The 21,643-nt window shown below is 42.9% G+C and overlaps 1 protein-coding gene and 1 long non-coding RNA gene across 2 annotated transcripts; one reads left to right on the top strand and one right to left on the bottom strand.

The window, feature by feature from the left end:
• Positions 1 to 4,619: 4,619 nt before the first annotated feature.
• LOC118239225 lies at positions 4,620 to 6,250 on the bottom strand. The gene is made up of 2 exons (XR_004770915.1): positions 6,118 to 6,250; positions 4,620 to 4,838 (listed from the first exon to the last, which is right to left on the bottom strand). It is a non-coding gene; the product is annotated as an uncharacterized LOC118239225 (long non-coding RNA).
• A 7-nt stretch (positions 6,251 to 6,257) lies between these two features.
• C7H17orf75 (chromosome 7 C17orf75 homolog) lies at positions 6,258 to 20,304 on the top strand. The gene is made up of 10 exons (XM_035448338.1): positions 6,258 to 6,423; positions 7,457 to 7,537; positions 9,772 to 9,897; positions 11,232 to 11,375; positions 12,415 to 12,472; positions 15,931 to 16,050; positions 17,484 to 17,548; positions 17,679 to 17,833; positions 19,006 to 19,109; positions 19,936 to 20,304. The coding sequence occupies exons 1-10, from the start codon at positions 6,284 to 6,286 to the stop codon at positions 20,140 to 20,142; spliced, it is 1,200 nt and encodes a 399-aa protein (XP_035304229.1). The 5' UTR covers positions 6,258 to 6,283; the 3' UTR covers positions 20,143 to 20,304.
• Positions 20,305 to 21,643: the final 1,339 nt, after the last annotated feature.

Raw genomic sequence — 21,643 nt, 5'->3', positions numbered from 1 at the left:
GTTGGTCTCAGGTAGCATGGGCTGGCTTCAAACTGGATATATAGCTGAGAATGGCTTTGAATTCCTAATCCTCCTGACTCCACCATCCAAGTGATAGTGCCACAAATAAAAGCATCACTGAAATGCTCTTAATGATCAAAGTTGGTACAAGTCACAGTCTGAGCAAAACCATTAGTACATATTGTATTATGACAACATCATTTACTGCAACCCAATATGATTAAAGGCTTGGAGAGATGGTTCTGTAGGTAAAGATGTTTGGTACCATACCTTACAATCTGAGTTCAAACTCTGTGACCCACATGGTGGTAGAAAAGAGCTAACTTTGTTTCTTTTTGAGACAGGGTCTCTCTATGTAGCCCTGGATATCCTAGAACTCACTAGATAAAATAGACTGGCCTTGAACTCAAAGAACTCTATCACTTTTGCCTCCCAAGTGCTGGGATTGAAAGCTTGTGTCAAGAAGTCAGCTCAAGAACTGACTCTATAAAGTTGTTCTTTAACCACCACATATATACAAGCCTGGTCTACATAGTATATTCTTAGCCAGTAGGGATACACAATGAGAACTTGTCTCAAAAATTTGAATGTGCACACACACACACACACACACACACACACACACACACACACACACACACACGTGTGGGGGGGCGAGAGAGAGAGAGAGAGATTACACAAAAAGGTTTTTTTTTAAATAGTCTTTTTTTTAATGTGCATTGGTGTTTTTTGCCATGGGTGTTGGGTCCCCTTGAACGGGGGTTACAGAAAGTTGTGAGCTGCCATGTGAGTACTTGGAATTGAACCCAAGTCCTCTGGAAGAGCAGTCAGTGCTCTTAACTACTGAGCCATCTCTCCAACCCCACTTAAATTTAAATTATATACATATATATGCATATATATACAAAATTTATGTACATAACAAAAATAAACTAAAAATTTAACTGGGTGTATTTGGGGAAGACATCTGAGGAAAAAGAGATTGTTGTCAGTGGGGTATGAATGGCACCTCTTTAATCCCAGCACCCTGGAGGCACAGGCAGGTGGAGCTCTGTGAGTTCAAGGCCAGCTGGGCTACATACTAAGATCTTGACTCACTGAAAGAGAAAGGCCAGGGATAGATGGTTGTGGAGAACACACTGTCCTTTGAAGAGTACACAGATTTAAATAGAAACTCTACACCCTGAAATGTGGGTACCTCAAATGGAGAGATAATCCAGATAATCCAGTAAGGGAAGTAACAATAAAGTAACAATAAAGAAACTGGACTTCAGTCAGGAGAACAAAGTTATTAAGGTATTGAGAACTTGTATCCTTGGCATTCCATGAAGCTTGGCAGGTGCTAACTGTGGTCCTCCACCCCCAAACTGATAATCGAAATCCACACCTCTGAGATAAACAGCAGCTATGATAGTGGGGCTGGGTATGGTTGCACACACTCAGGAAGCTGAGGTAGGAGGAAGAAAAAAAAAACAAACCACCAATGGAGGGGAATTCTACCAAAGTGTTGACTAGTATTCCTCAAATCTGGCGCAATTCTGTAACAGTATCTCACTAATGATACTACATGAAAAGTAAAGAAATTTTACTGTGGATTTTAGTTAATAACACAGTATCAATACAGATTCAGTGATTGTAACAAGTATATCTTTTTTTTTTTTTTTTTGGTTTTTCGAGACAGGGTTTCTCTGTGGCTTTGGAGGCTGTCTTGGAAGTAGCTCTTGTAGACCAGGCGGTCTCAAACTCAGCCAGATCCGCCTGCTTCTGCCTCCCGAGTGCTGGGACTAAAGGAGTGCACCACCAACGCCCAGCTTGTAACAAGTATATCTTACTAATGTGCCATGCTACTAGGTAAGGCACTATATAGAAACCATATGGTATTCTTAATTCTCCTGTACATCTAAAATTGTTCTAAAATGGCTGGAGAGATGGGTCAGTGGTTAAGAACATCTGCTGGTCTTTCAGAGAACCACGGTTCTATTCTCATTCACATGGTGGTCCACAACCATCTGTAACTTCAGTTCTAGCAAATCCAATGCCTTCTTCTGACTTTTACAGGCACCTGGCACTTATGTAATACACATACTACATTCCAGCAAAAAAAAAAAAAAAGCCTCTTACACATAAATAAATATTTAAAAAATTAAAAAGTCATTTAAATTTTGTAATGGCTAGTTTGTTTCTGTTTTTCAAAATAAAGTATCATGTACCCCAGGTTGGCCCTTGAATTTGCTATGTAGCCAAAGATGACATTGAACTCTTAATCCTCCTAAGTGCTGAGATTACAGGAATGAACCATGCTCAGTGTTTGTGTGAGAGTATATATGTGTGTTTATCTATGTGTGATTGTGTGTCTGAATGTGTGTGTTTATTGTTTGTTTGAGGAAGGGGCTCACTATATAATCAGAGCTGACCATAGAAATCTGTTTGCTCCTGCCTCTCAAATGCTAGGATTAAAAGCATGCCCTTTCATACTAGGCGTGTCTATACTTTTTTGTTTATTTTTTCGAGACAGGTTTTCTCTGTGTAGCTCTGACTTTTCTGAAACTCATTCTGTAGACCAACCTGGCCTTGAACTGGCAGAGATCCTCTGGCTCCCGAGTGCTGGGATCAAAGGTGTATACCATTACAACCAACTCGCATGTGTATACATTTTAAAGAATATTCATGCAATTGGGGGCTAGAGAGATATCTCAGTGGTTAAGAGCACTGTTGCTCTTCCAGAGTGCTTGAGATCAGTTTCCAGCACCCACACCAGGTGCCTGTCAAGCTCTTATAAATCCACTCCAAGGAATTCGGCCCTCTTCTGAACTTTCTGGGCACCTACATACATGTGGCATAATCACACAGAGACACTCATTATATTAGTCAGGAATTTCTAAAGGGGCAGAACACATAGATTAAAAGGGGATTATTAGGCTGGCTCACAGGTTGTGATCTGGGTAGTCCAATAATGGCTTACTCATGATGGAAAAGCTGAGAATCCTGTCATTGTTTAGTCCACTAGGCTGGGTGTCTCAGTAGTTCCAATCTGGGGATGGAGTCCTGGAGGATTCCTAGAGAGCTACTCTGTCTCTAGTCTACCTTGGAATCTTGGAGAAGTCGGATTAAATAGCAACTAAAGTAATGGGTCAGTAAACTTGCTAGCAAGATGAGGGCAAGCAGACAAAAGCAACACTTCCTTCATTCAAGTTCTTTTATCTGAGCTGCCTGCCCCTAATCTTGGTGTGGCCAAGATTAAGGATGGGTCTTCCTGCTTCAAATAATCTAGTGAAGAAATGGCCTCATTGGAGTGACCAGAAGTTTGGGCTTTAGTTGATTACAAACGTAGTAAAGTTGACAACCAAGATTAGCCAACACATACACATGCTCATAAATAAATAAAAATAAATCTTTAAAAAGAGAATATCCGGGCTGGAGAGATGGCTCAGAGGTTAAGAGCATTGACTGCTCTTCCAGAGGTCCTGAGTTCAATTCCCAGTAACCACATGGTGGCTCACAACCATCTGTAATGAGATCTGGTGCCTTCTTCTGACCTGAAGGGATATATGTAGACAGAATACTGTACACAATAAATAAATCTTTAAAAAAAAAGAATTCAATGTCCAATAGTATTGATCAAAACTCATATTTCTAGGGCCTTTCCAATCAAGCAGGAGAATACAATAAAGGTATTTGAGGACATACTTTCAGATATGAGGACATTTTCAGACATTTAAGGACTTTAAAATTTCTTCACTGGGCCAGGCATTGGTGGCGCACGCCTTTAATCCCAGCACTCGGTAGGGAGAGGCAGGTGGATCTCTGTGAGTTCGAGGCCAGCCTGGTCTCCAGAGCAAGTGTCAGGATAGGCTCCAAAGCTACACAGAGAAAACCTGTTTCGAAAAACAAAAAAAACAAAAACAAAAACAAAATTTCTTCTCAGGGGCTGGAGAGATGCTTAGTGGTTAAGAGTATTGACTTTTCTTCCAGAGGACCTGGGTTCAATTCCCAGCACCCACATGGCAGTTCACAACTGTCTGTAACTCCAAGATCTTTTTACTTATTTATTTTTGGTTTTTCTAGACATTGTTTCTCTGTGGCTTTGGAGGCTGTCCTGGAACTAGCTGTTGTAGATCAGGCTGGGATTAAAGGCATGAGCCACCAATGCCCAGCTATAACTCCAAGATCTAACAACTTTACACAGACATATACATGCAGGCAACACAAAATAAAATCTAAAAATTTTCTTCGGACATTCTTTCAGAAGATGGTCTTGGAGGAAGAACTCAGTAAATTGGGAGAGCAAGTCATACCTAACTAGATAAAAATCAAATCCATTAGGAAATGATTTGAATAAACAATAATTACTGGAGTAGGACAAAGGGCTGTGGGAAAATAATTCTCTGTACTGGTTTTCTTGAGTCAACTTAGCAAAGTACCCAAAACTAAACAGTTTAAAACAACAGAAATTAGCCAGGCAGTGGTAGTGCATGCTTTTAATCCCAGCACTCAGGAGACAGAGGCAGGAAGATCTTGGTGAGTTCAAAGCCAGCCTGATCTACAAAGCAGGTTCCAGTATGGTGAAAGCTGAAACAAAGAGAAACCCTAACTCAAAAAACAAAAACAAAACAAACAACAACAATAAAAATCCCAGAAATTAATTTTCTTCCCATTTTGGAGATTTGAAGTTGAAACTAAGGTATCAGTGGGACCATGCTCTCTTGAAGGCTTGGATGATGTGTTTGAATGCCTCTCTCCAAAGCTTCAGGCAATGGCAACCATCTTTGGCTTGTAGATACATCACTCCAGTCTTCCTTCATCTTCACATGGTGCTCATCTTAGTTACTTTTTTGTTCCTGTGATAAAACATCATGACAGGGCAACTTATACAATAAGATGTTTAATTGGCCTCATGATTTCAGAGAGTTAGAGTCCATGATAGTAGAGTGAAGGCCTGGTGACAGGAACAGCTGAGAGCTCGCATCACAGAACCACAAGCAAGGGGCAAGAGCACACTGGGAATAGCATGAACCTTTGAAACCTCAAAGCCTGTCCCGAGTGATACACTTCCTCTTACTCCTTTCCAAACAAGTGGACTAACTGGGGGCCAATCATTCAAATATAAGAGCCTATGAGTACCATTCAAACCACCACATACACAATCATACTTTTTTAATATTGAGTGGGTTATTTATATAGTCTTTATTTTTCTTCAGCCAACTGCTTCTTTTTTCCACTCCTTTCTCTTCTCTCTCCCTGGTTCTCATAAATGAAAGCCCTTCATCTAATATAGATGTGGGAAAAATTTTTCAAAGACTATCATTTATGTTTTGAACTGAAGTTCTCCTAAAAAGCCTGCTCTACATTGAAGAGCTTGAAGATTGACCTTGGCTGACTGTAGGGAGCCCTACAATCTTTTTTGTTTGTTTGTTTGTTTTTTGAGACAGGGTTTCTCCGCGGCTTTGGGGGCTGTCCTGGAACTAGCTTGTAGAACGGGAGGCAGAGGCAGGTAGATCTCTGTGAGTTCAAGACCAGCCTTGTCTACAAGAGCTAGTTCCAGGAAAACCTCCAAAGCCACAGGGAAACCCTGTCTCGAAAAACCACACATTCATGTATTATGATGATGATGAAATCCGTGTATTATTATTATTTCTATTATTGGTTTTTTGAGACAGGGTTTCTCTGTATGTCCCTGGCTGTCCTGGGCCTCACTCTGTCGATAAGGTTGGCCTGGAATTCAGAGTTCTGCCTGCTTTTGTCTTCAGGGATTAAAGAAGTGCGCCACCATCTCCTTTCGTCTTGTCTTTATTTATATAATTTTATTTTGGTGGTATGGTCTCACTGTGTAGTTCTGGCTGGCCTGGAACGCGGTATGTAAACCAAGGAGGCCTTGCGCTCACAGAGATACTCCTGCCTTTGCCTCTAAAGTACTAGGATTAAAGGGGCACTCGACCAGGTCCGGCTAAATTCGTGTCTTTGATCAAACTGTATTATATGCATGTCTTTTTTGCACACGGAAAGAAGGCAGGAGAGCAGCGGTACCATCTTCAGCACATAGGTCTCCTTGATACGTCAATTGGTGGAGGAAAGTCAGTTAAAAAGAAATAGTTTAAAAACATTAGTAAGAGAGCCCACCTGATTAGAGCCGGTTCTCCAAACGGGCTTTCTTGCCCTGGACTCAGAAAGCAAGCGGAACTCAGGTGTGCGAGGACCGGGAGGAGGTCGAGTCGGCTCACAGAGGACCGCCCAGCTGCGGGGGAACGGTTTGAGGGAGACACAGGGCCGCGAGGAGGCTGCGGCGATGCTCCCGTCTTTGCAGGAGTCGCTGGATGGGGATGATAAGGAGCTGGAGAGCAGCGAGGAGGGTGGCTCTGCGGAGGAGCGGAGACTCGAGCCGCCACCCAGCAGACACTATTGTCTGTACAGCTACCGCGGAAGCAGGTGCCCGCGTCCTGCCCGCTGCGCCCGCGGCCCCGCCGCCCGGCCTTGCACCCCGAAGCCCCCACTCGCCACCTCCTCTCCCATCCAAGGTCTCTGGCCCGATGGGCCCTCCTGGCCTCAGTCGGTTCTTCACGGCCCGTCTGGGCTTTTATGCCCTGCCCTCCCAAGCCCCCTATCTTCTTTTAACCCGGGTCACCGCACCACCTGACATCTATTCAGCGCGGTCCTTCAGTGGCTTCTCTGCCCTCAGTGGCTGCCCCCAAGTTGCCTTCATTTCTATTACACACTTTCATCCCGCCCTCTAGTTTCCTCGATTCTTGCTGCCTTTCTCTCCCCTCGGTACCCACTGCCCACCTGGCTGACTTTCCTGCAATTTTTTAAGATGTGTTTTACATTTTTAAATATGTGTCTCTGTGGGTATTCACACATGCATGCAGGTGCTCACTGAAGCCAGAGGCATCAGATACACCTAGAACTTGAGTTACAGTCGGTTGTGAGGTGCCCTAAGTGGGTACTGGGAACTAAATATGGATCTCTCCCCAAGAGCATTGGGTGCTCTTTACCACTGAGATATCTCTCCAGGCCCTGTTTGCTTTTTTAATTAGCTATTTTTTTCTTAATTAAAAAGTTATGTGCGTTGGTATTTTGCTTGCATGTATGTCTGTGTGAGGGTGTTTGAGCCCCTGGAACAAGGATTACAGACAATTGTGAGCTGCCATATGGGTTCTAGGAATTGAAACCAGGTCCTCTGGAAGAGCAGCCGGTGTTCTTAACCGCTGAGCCATCTTCTCTCCAGCCCTTAATTTATTTATAAAGAACAGTTTCTTTAAACTTTCGGGACATTAGGTCTTTTCTCCACTTATTAAATCCCCTGAAGAGAAAGGGGCTCTTGACAGCACTCTTTTATGGGATTTCTTTGGCCTTGTAGCATTTTATTTGTTTCCTTGCATTTACCCAGCTTGCAAAGGCTGGGTACTCTGCTCGATTTACAGCCTATAACTGATACTACTGTTTGTTGTATTGCATCTTGCAGATTGACACAACATCGAGGGGAGAGTGATGATGGCCGTTCAAGTAGTACAAATGCAGAAACTCCCTCTGGTGATGATTTCAGGTAAAAACAGTTAAGTGTAATTCACTTGCATGCTTTCATGATCTGTGCGTATCTGTAGATATCAGTGGATGTCCTGTTGCTACTGAGCTTTCTCTGAGTAAACCATCAGCTCCTCCTATCCCCTAGGAACCTCTCCTAATTCTCTCCCTGGCGCTTTCACTCTAGGGAGGGGCAGATGCAAATACTGATAATGCCCCTGTGATTAGCCAGATGGAATTCTTTTTTGAGTTTCTTGACTGGAACTCCAGTAAAAATTCAAAATAATATTTCTTTTTTGTTTGTTTGTTTTTTCTTTTTTTCTTTTTTTTTCTTTTTTGAGACAGGGTTTCTCTGTGTAGCTTTGGAGCCTATCCTGGCACTCGCTCTGGAGACCAGGCTGGCCTTGGACTCACAGAGATCCGCCTGCCTCTGCCTCCCGAGTGCTGGGATTAAAGGCATGTGCCAGCACCGCCTGCCTCAAATAATATTTCTATCAAGATTTATATTAAAAAATAAAGTAAGGGGGACATGCCTTCGATCCCAGCACTCAGGAGGCTGAGGCAGATGGATCTCTGAATTTGAGGCCAGTTAGTTCTACAGAGCAAGTTCCAGAACAGTCAAGACTACATAGAGAAACCCTGTCTCAAAAACAAAACAAAATAAAACAAAAATAAATAAAAACAGCAGCCAAACATGGTGGCATTCACCTGTAATTCCAGCACTTGGGAGGTGAAATGCATCAAGATTAGAAGCTCAATGTCAGGTTGGGGAGATAGCTCAATCTATAAAGCGTATGAGGACCCAACTTCAGTTCCTAGAATCCAGGTAAAAGCTGAACAGAGTGATGTACTTGTAATCCCAGTTCAGGATAGGCAGAGAGAGGAAGATCCCTGGATCTTATTAGCCAGCCACCCTAGCCTAATCCATAAGCCCCAGGTCCCAGTGAGAGAGCCTGCCTCAAAAAAGTAAGATGAACAGCATGTGAGGAACAGGTTAACTTCTGGCCTCTATAAGTATGTGCACATGCATACACAGATGTCCCTGCACACACATGAATATGTAGTTTTCATGTACACATACAAAAGCAGTTGAAGGTCATCTTCAGTTACACTGAGTTTGAAGCAAACTGACCTACATGATACTCTATCTTTAAAAAAAAGAAAAGAAAAATGATTGGGGCTGGAGAAATGGCTCAGTGATTAAGGGAACTGGCTGCTCTTCCAGGCTCAATGGCCAGTGCGCACATGGTGGCTCACAACCATATATAACTCCAGTTATGGGAAGCAGATGCCTTCATCTGGCTTCCACAGACACTAGGCACACATGTGGAACACAAACATACAGACAAAACACCCCCACACATAAAATAATAAAATTGGAGAAAAAAAAAGACAGTAGACACATGGCTCCATGACTAAGAACACATACTGCCTTTCAGAGGACTCAAGTTCAGTTCCAAGCACCCATGTCAGGTGCCTTGCAACCACCTCTAACTCCAGATCCAGGTTATCTGACACTTTCTTCTGGACTCTGGGGCACCCAGACTCATGTGGCACACATTCATACAGATATGCAGACATACATACACATATACTTAAATAGCAATAGCAATAGATCTTTTTAAAAATTCTGAAACATCAAGCCAGGCATTAGTGGTGCACACCTTTAATCCCAGCACTCAGAATGCAGAGGCAGGTGGATCTCTTGAGTTCAAGGCCAGCCTGCCCTGCAGAGTAAGTTTCAGGATAGGCTCCAAAGCAATACAGAGAAACCCTGTCTTGAAAAACCAAACAGAAAAAAAATTCTAAAACATCAACAATTAACAAACAAAAATCCACCAAAACAGGTGCAGTGAAATGGTGCAGAAGGTAAAGGCACTTGCTGCCAAGCCTGATGAGTTGAGTTTGATATGCAGAATTCATAAGGTAGAAGGAGAAAACTCACAAGGATCTACCTGCCTCTACCTTCCAATTGTTGGGACTAAAGACAGTAACACCTACCAGCAGGGGTCATCAAGTGGAAAGCAGTCCTAAGAGAGACCCTAAAATTGGTATGGCAATGCAAAGCTGTGATCCCAGCACCTAAGAGCTTGGAACAAGTTTTAGGTTAACCTCATCTATAGTTAGTTCAAGACCATCCTGGGCTACATAGGGACCCTGTTGAGAGAGACTGAGGCCCTCGCTCTGGTGTATTATATGTGATTTATGGGTGTGCATGCACTGCTGGTAAGGAATGTGTGTCTTTGATTTGTCAAGCCTCTCCTTGCTGGATACAAATCTACCATCTGAAGTGGAGCCAGAGCTTCGCAGTTTCATTGCTAAGCGTCTTTCCAAGGGAGCCTTCTTTGAAGGGCTGGGTAATGTTGCATCTGTAGAGCTGAGGTAAGTATAAAATATGCTGTCTCCTGTGTTTTTTATTTCTGAGCTAAACATGAGAAGTGTGGGGAAACTTGAAAAAATCTAGACCTGTAGAAAACATCTTTGTTTTCTGTTTTTCAGCACTTCATCCCCTTCTACTCCCAGCCAGAGCAATGAATCTCACACATAAACGTTGTGAAGTTAAGTTGAGTGAGATTCTGGCACCTCACTGTACTTTAGTCTGCTTTATACTTAGACAGTAGATTGCAGGGCTGGAGATGTGGCCCTGATGTAGACAGAACACTTACTTAGTGTGTGCAGAGCTCTCTGCCCCATAGCACCATTTTAAAAAGTTAATTACCAAAGTGGAAATTGTATGCCTACAGTTTGTAACATGCTTTCACAAATGCTGATGTAGTTCTTCTTACAAAGGGAAATGGGGCAGTTATTTTATTTTCCAGTGAGGAAGTAAACACCGAAAAGTTAAATTGGAAGCCCATGGTCACAGGTCACAGGGAGGTCAGGTCACAGACACTCTCAGCCTAATCCCAGCTGTCTTGCCATTGCACTCCTGAAGACCAGGCATTTTTCCCTTACAAGTATTTCCCTGTGGCCAAAGGATAATGCTAGAGGATAGGCCTGGCACATCGGCATAGAACATCCATGACACGTGAGGGTTTAAAGGATGGGGAACACGCTAATTTTTATGTAAACATGAGTATTCTATGAACAAAGCTGAACTTTATATGGATTTTTCTTTAAATTTAATTTTTTTTTATTTTATGTATATGATTGGTTGTTTTGCCTGCATGAATGTCTGTGCACAAACTGTGTGCCTGGTCCCTATAGAGCCCAGAAGAGGGTGTCAGATCCCCTGGAACTGGAGGTACAGATGTTTATGACCCAGCATGTACTGGGAATCAAACCTGGGCCTTTTAGAAGAGTAGCCAATGCTCTCTTAACTGCCTAGCCATCTCTCCAGCTCCTAGATTTCTCACATAAGACAGTGGAATTCAGTGAACAAACCTTTGTTAGAGGCTGGTTTGTTTTTTGAGACAAGGTCTCACCATGTAACCCAAGTGGTCTGGAACTCACCATGTAGACCAGCTTATACTTGATTGAACTCAGAGGTCTGCCTGTCTCTGCCTCCTAGAATAGGGATTGGTGTGCTGTTTAATTAGACCTCACCTGGGTGCACAGTCACGATCCTCTGCTAAGATGAGTAAGGTGAGGTTGGGAATCTCTGCATGAGTGGGATCTGAAAGTGTTACCAGATCAAGACCAGGGTTCAGAGCCATCTGCAAAGTGAGGAGCATGAGGACCAGATTTGCCACTTTACCTTTCTCTTCCTTTTCTAGAATTCCAGGTTACCGAGTTGGTTGTTATTACTGCCTTTTCCAGCAGGACAAACTGCTTCCTGAAACAGCAGCAATGGGATCTGAACATAACCCTTCTGAGTATGTGGTCTGCTTCTTAGGAGGGTCTGAAAAAGGACTGGAGCTATATCCTTTCTTTGGTATTTGAGGGTATCAGGAGGGAAAACATCCAGGGGAAGGGCTAGTAGCTCTCATCCTGCTACCACCTTCTCCACCCAATAGGGTGTGTCTGAATGTCAATTGTGGCTATTTACCTAGGCTTTTTTTTTTTTTTTTTTTTGGGTTTTTCAAGACAGGGTTTTTCTGTGGCTTTGGAGGCAGTCCTGGAACTAGCTCTTGTAGACCAGGCTGGTCTCAAACTCACATCGATCTGCCTGCCTCTGTCTCACGAGTGCTGGGATTAAAGGCGTGCGCCACCACTGCCCTGCTAGATTGATTTTATTTCTACACAGAGAAGCCCTGTCTCGGAAAAAACAAACAAACAAACAAAACAACAACAACAACAAAAGATTGCTTTTATTTATTATTTATACCATGTTCTGTCTGCCTGTTTGCCTACAGACCAGAAGAGGGCCCCAGATCTCATTATAGATGTTTGTGAGCCACCACATGGTTGATGGGAATTGAACTCAGGACCACTCTTAACTTCTGAGCCATCTGTCCAGCCCTGCCTAGGCTTGTTTTAACTCAGTTTGTGTTATTTGAGAGGCGCTCTCTCTCTCTCTCTCTCTTTCTCTCTCTCTCTCTCTCTTTCTTTTCTTTTTTTTTTTTTTTTTTTTGTAGTCTTGTAGTCCTGATTGGCAGGGAGCTCACTGTGTAGACCAGGCTGGCCTCAAACTTAAAGAGATCTACCTGCCTCTGACCTTGAGAGCTGAGATTAAAGTTGTGCACCATGATGCCCATCTGAGAACTTGTATTTTTTTTTAATTAATTTTTTAGTTTTTGTTTTTTTTCAAGACAGGGTTTCTCTGTGTAGCTTTGGAGCCTGTCCTGAAACTCGATCTGTAGACCAGGCTGGCCTCCTCAAACTCAGAGATCTGCCTGCTTCTGCCTCCCAAGTGCTGGGAGTAAAGGTGTGTACCACCATCACCCAGCAACCTTGTATCTCTTGCTGAGAGGTAAAAGTATTGACTGATCATTCTATATCTCTTCCTTAAGAACATACTTTCAGGCTTGAATTGGACAAGTATATTCAAGGGCTGAAAAATAACATGAACTGCGAGGTAAGATAACTGACTTTAAAGTGATGGACATATCAGGACTGCTGTACTGTTCGGGTTCTGGTCAGTGGGTGGTAGCCACCAGACACTTCACTTCTAAGTTCCTCACCTTACTGTAGGCAGTAGATAAGTGATATAGGACACAAGCAGGGGATGCAGCTGTGTTATAGGTGCTGAAGGTTTTATGATTCTGCTTTTGATGTGTAGCATTGATGAAAAAACTTCAATGTTCAGTCTGGTTGTGGAAACCCATCTGTCTTCCCAGCACTTGGGAGGCAGAGTATGAGGCGAGCCTAGTTTACATAGTAAGTTCCAAGCCAACCAGAGTTGGACCCTGTCTCAAAAGGAAAACAAGGAACTGGAAGGATGGCTCAGTAGTTAAGAACACTGGTTGTAATGTAGCCAGTGGTGGTGTCCCATGTCTTTAATCCCAACACTCAGGAGACAGAGGCAGTCAGATCTCTATGAGTTCAAGGCCAGCCTGGTCTATGTTCCAGGACAGCCTCCAAAGCTACAGAGAAACCCTGTCTTGAAAAAAAAAAAAAAAAGAACACTGGTTGCTCTTCCAGAGAACCCAGTACCCTCATGGTGGCTCACAACTATCTGTAGCTCTAGTTCCAGGGGATCAGACACCATACTCTGGCCTCTGTAGTCACTATACACATGTGATACACAGGCATACATACAGGCAAAATCCCCCGTACACAGGGGCTGGAGAGATGGCTCAGAGGTTAAGAGCACTGACTGCTCTTCCAGAGGTCCTGAGTTCAATTCCCAGCAACCACATGGTGGCTCACAACCATCCGTTATGAGATCTGGTGCCCTCTTCTGGTGTGCAGATATACATGGAAGCAGAATGTTGTATACATAATAAATAAATAAAAATCTTAAAACAAAACAAAACAAAATCCCCCGTCCACATAAATTAAAAACCAAGCACAGCTGGTGAGATGGCTCAAAAGTAAATGTACCTGCCACCAAGTCTATCTGAGTTTGATACTCAGGACTCACACTGTGAGAAGAGAAATGACTTCCATGGGTTGTTCTCTGACCTCTGCATATATATGTCACCTGCATGCACATATACATAGAAATAAAGTGTAAAAACAGACAAATCTAGGCAAAATTCAGTGATGGGGAAGAAGATGCCTTTTATCTCATTTGTAGGCACATAGGATCTATATTTTGATTAGCACGAGTGGGTCCATGCAACTTATGACATCAGAGATAGGCTCTGCTACAGTCTACAGATATTTTAAAAACATTCCAGCTTTATTACTCGTTTATAAATTAGACATGTCTATATTGACTAATTTATCCAAACCTGTCAAAACTGTGCTTTCAGGGAGTGGAAGGCCAGCCATAGCAACAGAGAGTTTCAAACCCACCAAAATTCTGTGAGACCCTGTCTGAAAAGACTACACCTTTAGCTTACAGCAGCTATTAGTCAAGACTCCTATCACATCTAGTGATAGTTCTTGGACTTAGAAGCTAATGCAGGAGGAGAGGAAAGGACAATAGAGCTGTGAGCCAGGATTTGCTGCTGGGGTCCTGGACTCTCCCAGACTGGAGCTCTTCCTGTGTGACAGTTGTCCCCAGAGAGCAACATGATCTAGAGAGCCAGATGTGCTCATGGGACCATGTCTGATCACTAGTGGGTTTCCATACTTTAACTACTTCCTTGTCTCCCTTCTTACATTCTGAGTGAACTTACTGTCTGCACTCTCTAATGTGTTCAAACAAAGTCAAGATGGAGAAATGAGATTATTTGGTGCATTGGTTCTCTACCTGTGGGGCGAGACCCCCCTTAACAAACCTCTGTCACCAAAAATATTTACGTTATGATTCATAACAGTAGCAAAATTACAGTTATGAAGTAGCAACAAAAATTATTTTATGTTGGGGATCATCATAAAATGAGGAACTGTGTTAAAGCATTATAGCATTAGGAAGGTTGAGAACCACTGTCTTGAAGCATCTCTCCAGTGAGGGTGAAGTGCAGTGAAGAACTGCATAGAACTCTGTTCCTGCAGTCCAATCCCAGAAAAACTATGTCATAATTACTTTTTTTTTTTTTTTTTTTTTTTGAGATAGGGTCTTGTTCTGTAGTCTGTCTCACAAACTCACTTTGTAGTTCAGGGTAGCCTTAAATTTGAAACTACAGTTTTGCACAAAGATGCATGGCTCAAAATTCCTTTTATTGTGTTTGAGGAAAAAAAAAAAAAAGAATAGCCAGGTAGTGGTGGCATACACTTTTTAATCCCAGGCAGAGGCAGGAAGATCTCTTGAGTTCCAGGTCAGCCAGGGCTACACTGGTTCTTGAAAAGCCAAACAAACAAACAAACAAACAAAACACCCAGGCAGTGGTAACACATGCCTTTAATCCCAGCACTAGGGAGGCAGGTGGATCTCAGTGAGTTTGAGGCCAGCCTGGTCTACAAAGTGAGTTCCAGGTCAGCCAGGACTGTAACGCAGAAAAACCCTGTCTCGAAATCTGCCCCTCCCTCTCAAATAAAAAAACAAAACAAATAAAAAACACACAAAAGGAAAAAAGAAAGTATGGCTGGCACATTGGCACATACCTATAATCTCAGTGTCTGAGAGTTTAGGATTGCAAGTTCATGGCTGGCCTGCACTACCTGGCTAACCCATGTCTCAAAAGTAAACAGAAAAGCTACCTGTCCTAGTTTTTGTTTTCCAACCATTAGGAGTATATTGAAGAGGAGCTGGAGAGATGGCTCAGCAGTTAAGAGCATTTGCTGTTCTTCCAGGAGGCCAGAATGCAGTTCTCAGCACCAAAGTCTGGTTGCTCATCAACACCTATAATTCTAGTCCTGAAGGGTTCAGCACCCTCTTTTGGACTCAGGGAGGCTTCCACAAGAATACACACACACACACACACACACACAAATTTAATAATTGTGTTGAAGAAGGGACTAAGAAGGTGGCTTTGAGGACCTGAGTTTGGACCCCCAGTATTCACATAAAAACCTGGGTATGGTGACATGCACCTGCAATCCCAGTGGAGGACAGGCAGATCCCTATACCTCATTAGCTAGCCAACCTAGCAAATCAGTGAGCTCCAGGCTCAGTGAAAGACCCTGTCTCAAGAAAAGCAGATGGAGAAGTTGGAGAGGTGGTACCTGCCACCAAGACTGACCTGAGTTCATTTCCAGCACCCACATGGCTGAAGGCCAGAATTGACTTATATAAGTTGTCCTCTGATCCAACACAGACACCATGGCATACTTTGTGTCTACCACCACCACCCCACTTCCAAAAGTGTAGTTTAAAAAATTAAGGTGGAGAGCAATTGAGGAAGACACCTAATGTCAACGCTGAGTTTACACATACACACAAATATATATACCATGCACACAGAGAAAGAGTATATTGAAGAAAAAAGTCCACTAAGTGAGCTTTTATGATATTAAAGCAAGTGACATTCTCTCTCAATCTAGGAAAGCAGCCTGGGGAATGATGTAAAGTCCTATCTGAACAGCTGGTATGAGGATGTGGTGTGTCCGATCCAAAGGGTGGTTCTTCTCTTTCAGGAGAAACTGACCTTTCTGCTACATGCCGTAAGTATTGTGCATCAAAGAGTATGCCCAGGTAGAAACTCCTCGGCAAGCCAGGTGGCGGTGGTGGGTGCATGCCTTTAATCCCAGCACTTGGGAGGCAAAGGCAGGCCGTTAGAGGCCAGCCTGGTCTATACAGGGAGTTCAAGGACAGCCAAGGCTACACAAGGGAACTCTGTCTCAAAAAAAAAAAAAAAAAAAAAAAACCAAAAGAAATTAAATTAATAGAAAATAAAGATAGGGCTTCGCTGTTTAGCCTAGGATGACTTAACTTTTTTCTTTTAAAGACTTAAATCGTGTGTGTGTGTGTGTGTGTTGTGTGTGTGTGTGTGTGTGTGTGTGTAGGACAACTTTTGTGAGTTCTCATCTCCCACCTTGTTTTTGTGTGGCACACTAACAGGCTGGCTGGCTGGCCCTCAGGCTTTCTGCTGATTATCTCATCTCTGCCCCCTATGGCACAGTGAGAGTGCTGGGATTGTGCATGCCCCCAGATCTAGCTATTTATGTGGGTTCTGGGGATGGCACACAGGCTGTCTGTCTGGAACAGCTAGCACTTATACTGAACTGAGCCATTTCTAGCCCTGACTCCAAACTTTCAATCTTACCTGCCTCAGCTTCTTGAGATTATGGACCTGCCCAGCCACACCTGCCAGAAATAACTACTGTTTAAAATACTAGGAGACGGGTCATTTCCAGAATATCTGAAAACGAAAGCAAAATGCAAACTCATTTTAACCGTGTGAAAATGTTTGGGTTCTGCACAGGCCTGATGACCTGAATTCAATGCCTAGATCCCACAAGGTGGCAGGAGAGAACCAAATCCCAGAATTGTCCTGACTTCCATATGTACTCCTTGACACTTTTATATACAAGCACACACATGTACACATACACAATAAATAGACAGATTTGGGGGCCAGTGTAATAGATTAGGACATTTGCTGCCAAGCCTGACAACCTCAGTTCGATCCCTGGAGCCTTCAGGCTGGAAGGAGAGTACTAATGCCTACAACTTGACCTCTGACCTCCACAGTGCAAGACTATCTTAAAACATACTAAACAAAAAAACAGGAGGTGGTGGTGTATGCCTTTAATCTCAGCACTCAGTTGGGTCTCCAGCTCCAAAGCTACACAGAGAAACCCTGTCTCTCAAAACCAAAAATAAATAAATAAATAAAAACAAAGCATTTCTGAGCAGGGCTTTATCATAGAGCAATTGTGTAGGGTATATAAGGTCCTGAGTATAATCTGCAGCAATGGAAAACCAATTTTGCCTTCAAATGTTACAGGCAGCCACTGAGCAAAAGGTTCAATGGGCAGTGTTCATAGTAACCACGTGTGATCACACGGCAGATGGTGCATGTGAGCGGGAATGGTGGGTCAGTGAGGAACAGAGGAGGCATGTATCAAACTGGTTTCCTCTCCCTCTCTCATAGGCTCTAAGTTATACTCCTGTTGAACTTAAAGAATCAGATGAAAAAACAAAGAGAGACATTAACAGGTAAAGAACATAATTTCCAAAGAAAGCCCCCACCCACCCACCCCAAGCGGAACAGCTACATTTTAACCTCCCAGCCCTAGTACAAAATGCATTTGTTTTCTCCTGCTCTGCAATACTGTTTGTGGAAAAGGACTTGTGTATGTGACAGGTTTCTGAGTGTGGCCAGTCTCCAAGGACTTATTCATGAAGGCACCATGAACTCTTTGTGCATGGCCATGACAGAGGAGCAACATAAGTCTGTGATCGTTGATTGTAGTGGCCCCCAGCCTCAGTTCTACAATGCAGGTGAGTTGGAAAGCTAGAAGCAGTTTTTGTGGGACTCCTGCACTGAAAACACATGACACAGACATGTTTTTGTGCTGAATTAAGCCTGCTGAACCCTTAGTGATCCTAGAAACATGGGACTGAAGTCATGCCTGGTAGTCCATTCAGTACACATAAGAAAACTCACACATGTGTACACAGGAACAAATATAAAAATGCTCATACAGACATTTAAAATTGTTTTTTTATTTTGAGACAGATTCTCATGGTATAGTCTAGGTTGGCCTTGATCTGACAATCCCCCTGCCTAGCTCTCCTAGGATTACAAGTGTGTTTCATATAAAGGTTTTTTTGTTTGGTTGATTGCTTTTGAGAAAGGGTCTCATGTAGGCTATACTGGCCTTGAACTTCTAAACCTCCTACCTCCATGACTCTCAAGTGCTGAGATTATAGACATGAGTCACCATGCCTGGCTTACAGGCATTTTCTTGTTTTTGGATTTTTTTAAAAGAGTTTATTATTTTTATTATGTATACAACATTCTGCTTCCATGTATATCTGCACACCAGAAGAGGGCACCAGATCTCATAATGGATGGTTGTGAGCCACCATGTGGTTGCTGGGAATTGAACTCAGGACCTCTGAGAGAGCAGTCAGTGCTCCTAACCTCTGAGCCATCTCAAGACAGGGTTTCTCTGTGTAGCCCCAGCTGCTGTCCTGGAACTCACTTTGTAGACCAGGCTAGCCTCAAATTCATAGCGATCCACCTGTCTGTGCCTCCTGAGTGCTGAGATTAAAGGTGTGTACTAACACACCTTGGCTTCTAAAGACACTTTTTTGATATAACAAATTAGATGCAACTTAAATGTTTAACAACAAGAAATCAATATTCACACAATGGAATATAGAGCGGCTAAAATCAAACTCGAGATACATGTTAATATGTCTCTGAAACATACTATTTAGTGAAACAGGTACAGAGAAAAACACACAACTCAGCAGGACGCCTTTAATCCCAGCACTCGGGAGGCAGAGGCAGTCGGATCTCTGTGAGTTCGAGGCCAGCCTGGTCTACAAAGCTACACAAAGAAGCCCTGTCTCAACAAAACAAAACAAGAAAATAATGAATGTAAGATCTGTTAAAACTGACACACATGCTTTGTGGTATTTAATTTTGTTTATTTACTGTTTAGGAAGCAACCGTTTTTGTGAGGACTGGATGCAGGCTTTTTTACATGGTGCTGAAGCGGGTAACCCTTTTCTTTTCAGACAAATCCTGGAGAATTTTAAACTAAAGGTAATGAATTGGCTGTATGCCAAGGGCCACGTACAGTGTTTTTGTTCTGAATCTAATTACTGCAGGTGGTAGCATCAGTGATTGGCTTTCACAGTCACAGTGCTCTTTAAATGAGGCTTCCTCAGTTCTTGTGTCACAAAAGGCACCTGCTGGCCAGCAGCATTGCATGCATGCAATTTCATTTCCAGTACTTTGTGGTGAATTGCTTGCTTATATTTAGGGGACATCAAGCTGATAACTTGTGATGCATATCAGTTACAATATACAGAAACAAATGATTTCAAATTCTGGTAGTTAAGTGCTGTCACCTAGGAGATTTTAAATTAAAAAAAAAATTTTTGTGTGTGTTTTTGAGACAGGTTTCTCTGTGTAACAGCCTTGAATTCACAGAGAACCACCTGCCTGTGCCTCCCAAGTGCTGGGATTAAAGGTGTATGCCAGCAAGGCCTGGCAGAAGACTTTTTTTTAAAGTCTTTTTAAATGTGAGATTCTGTTACACCGAAGGCAAAGCATACTAGCCATAGAAATAATGGGGTGGTTTTTAAAAAGCCCAACATTAGCCAGGTGTGGTGGTGCACACCGTTAATCCCAGCAATGGGAGGCCGAGGCAGGCAAACCCTCTATAAGTTTGATGTCAGCCTGGTCTACAAAGTGAGTTTTCAGACAGCCAGGGCTCCATAGTGAGACCCTATCCTAAAGAAACAAAACAAAATAAAGCAAAAGCCTATATTGTCAACATACACTGAGTGTTCAGCTTGAGAGGGGACATTCTTCACATCTTGTCATTACTTCACTAAATAGATTTAACTGGGTAATTTTTTCCTAGGCTATACAAGACACAAACAATCTGAAGAGATTTATCCGACAGGCAGAGATGAATCACTATGCTTTGTTTAAATGTTACCTGTTCCTTAAGAACTGTGGCAGTGGAGATATTCTTTTGAAGATTGTTAAAGTGGAACATGAAGAAATGCCCGAAGCCAAAAGTGTGGTGGCAGTCCTTGAAGAATTCATGAGAGAAGCACTCGACTGAGCTTTTGATCATGACGTGTATTGAGGATGCATGTGTGGAACTGTAGTTGTCATCGTTTATAGGATTACACTGATCCTAAGATGACTGGAAACACCCAGGCTCTTTCTTCCTTTTGTACTTTTTTGTTGAACTTAATTAAACACAAAAATCTGAGGATTATCATCACAGAGTCCTAGGCAGATAATGTCTATTACAATTGTGGAATTTTACTACATTGCTAGTCTCATAAATTTTAAGCTTCAAACATGTGGCTGCCTCAAAAGCTTTGGAAGTGATGTTTGCCTTCTCAGGAGCTTACTCTAGTATTTAGCAGGTTTTCCTTCTCCTCAAGGAAAAAAAAAAAAAAAGTAGCTCTTTTTCAATAGACTGTAGTTTTGTTTTGTTTTGTTTTGTTTTTTTGGTTTTTCGAGACAGGGTTTCTCTGTGGCTTTGGGGGCTGTCCTGGAACTAGCTCTTGTAGACCAGGCTGGCCTGGAACTCACAGAGATCCGCCTGCCTCTGCCTCCCAAGTGCTGGGATTAAAGGCGTGGGGCACCAACGCCCGGCTGACTGTAGAATTTTTTAAGTATGTGATCCTAGTAAAATGCGATAACCGCCTGTAATCGCAGCTACTCAGAAGGTTGAGGCAGGAGGTTTCAAGTTGCAGGCCAGCTTGTTACAAGAGTTAAGTTTGTATCCAGCTTGGACTAACAGCAACCATCATCATACTGGTCTCACTTGCAGGACCACACTGTTTACCCTGTGGATGCCTGATACATATTGATGGTTGGCATGAACAATGATGCCACCTTTTTAAAGCCAATGTGCAAATAAAATAAGTGTATGAGAATTTTAAAGTGAGCTGGGTGGTGGTGACAAATTTCATTAATCCCAGCACTCTGAACGCAGAGGCCGACAGATCTCTGTGTTTGAGGCCAGCTTGGTTTACAGAGTGAGTTTCAGGGTAGCTGAGGCTACACAGAAAAACACTGTCTTGAAAACCAAAAAATAAAATACAAGTTTAAAAATGATCTTTACATTGTGTATAGATGCTTTGGGGCTGGCAAGGTGGCTCAGAAGGCAAAGAAGCCTGCCACCAGGTCTGACAACCTATGTTCAGGGACCACACAGCAGGAGAGAAGCCCACTCCCACACAGCAGGAGAGAGAGAGCCCACTCCTACACAGCAGGAGAGAAGCCACTCCCACACAGCAGGAGAGAAGCCACTCCCACAAGTTGCCCTGTGACACCCTCCCACACACATGCACATACAATAAATACAGTAAGAAATAGGGGGCTAGAGAGGTGGCTCAGCAGCTTAAGAGCATGGTTGCTCTTGGAGAAGATCCAGGTTTGGTTCCCAGAACCTACATGGAGGATTACAACAGCTGTAAGTTCAATTCCAGGGAATTTGATACCACGTTCTGACATCCATCTATTAGGGGCATATGTAATGTTCAGATCTACATGCAGGCTTCACTCACACACATAAAATAATCTAAAAGAAAGAAAGAAAGAAAGAA

This window comes from Cricetulus griseus, chromosome 7 (assembly GCF_003668045.3).
Source record: "Cricetulus griseus strain 17A/GY chromosome 7, alternate assembly CriGri-PICRH-1.0, whole genome shotgun sequence".
Lineage (NCBI taxonomy): Eukaryota > Metazoa > Chordata > Mammalia > Rodentia > Cricetidae > Cricetulus > Cricetulus griseus.
Note: the sequence above shows the minus strand (reverse complement) of the source record. Positions and strands in the feature narration are given on the sequence as shown.

Excerpts from the sequence above, each read along its gene's own strand:
- C7H17orf75 (XM_035448338.1), top strand. The coding sequence starts at position 6,284 with ATGCTCCCGTCTTTGCAGGAGTCGCTGGATGGGGATGATAAGGAGCTG. Across the intron at positions 7,538-9,771 it reads CCCTCTGGTGATGATTTCAG|CCTCTCCTTGCTGGATACAA; the intron begins GTAAAAACAGTT and ends TGATTTGTCAAG. Across the intron at positions 16,051-17,483 it reads TGACCTTTCTGCTACATGCC|GCTCTAAGTTATACTCCTGT; the intron begins GTAAGTATTGTG and ends CCTCTCTCATAG.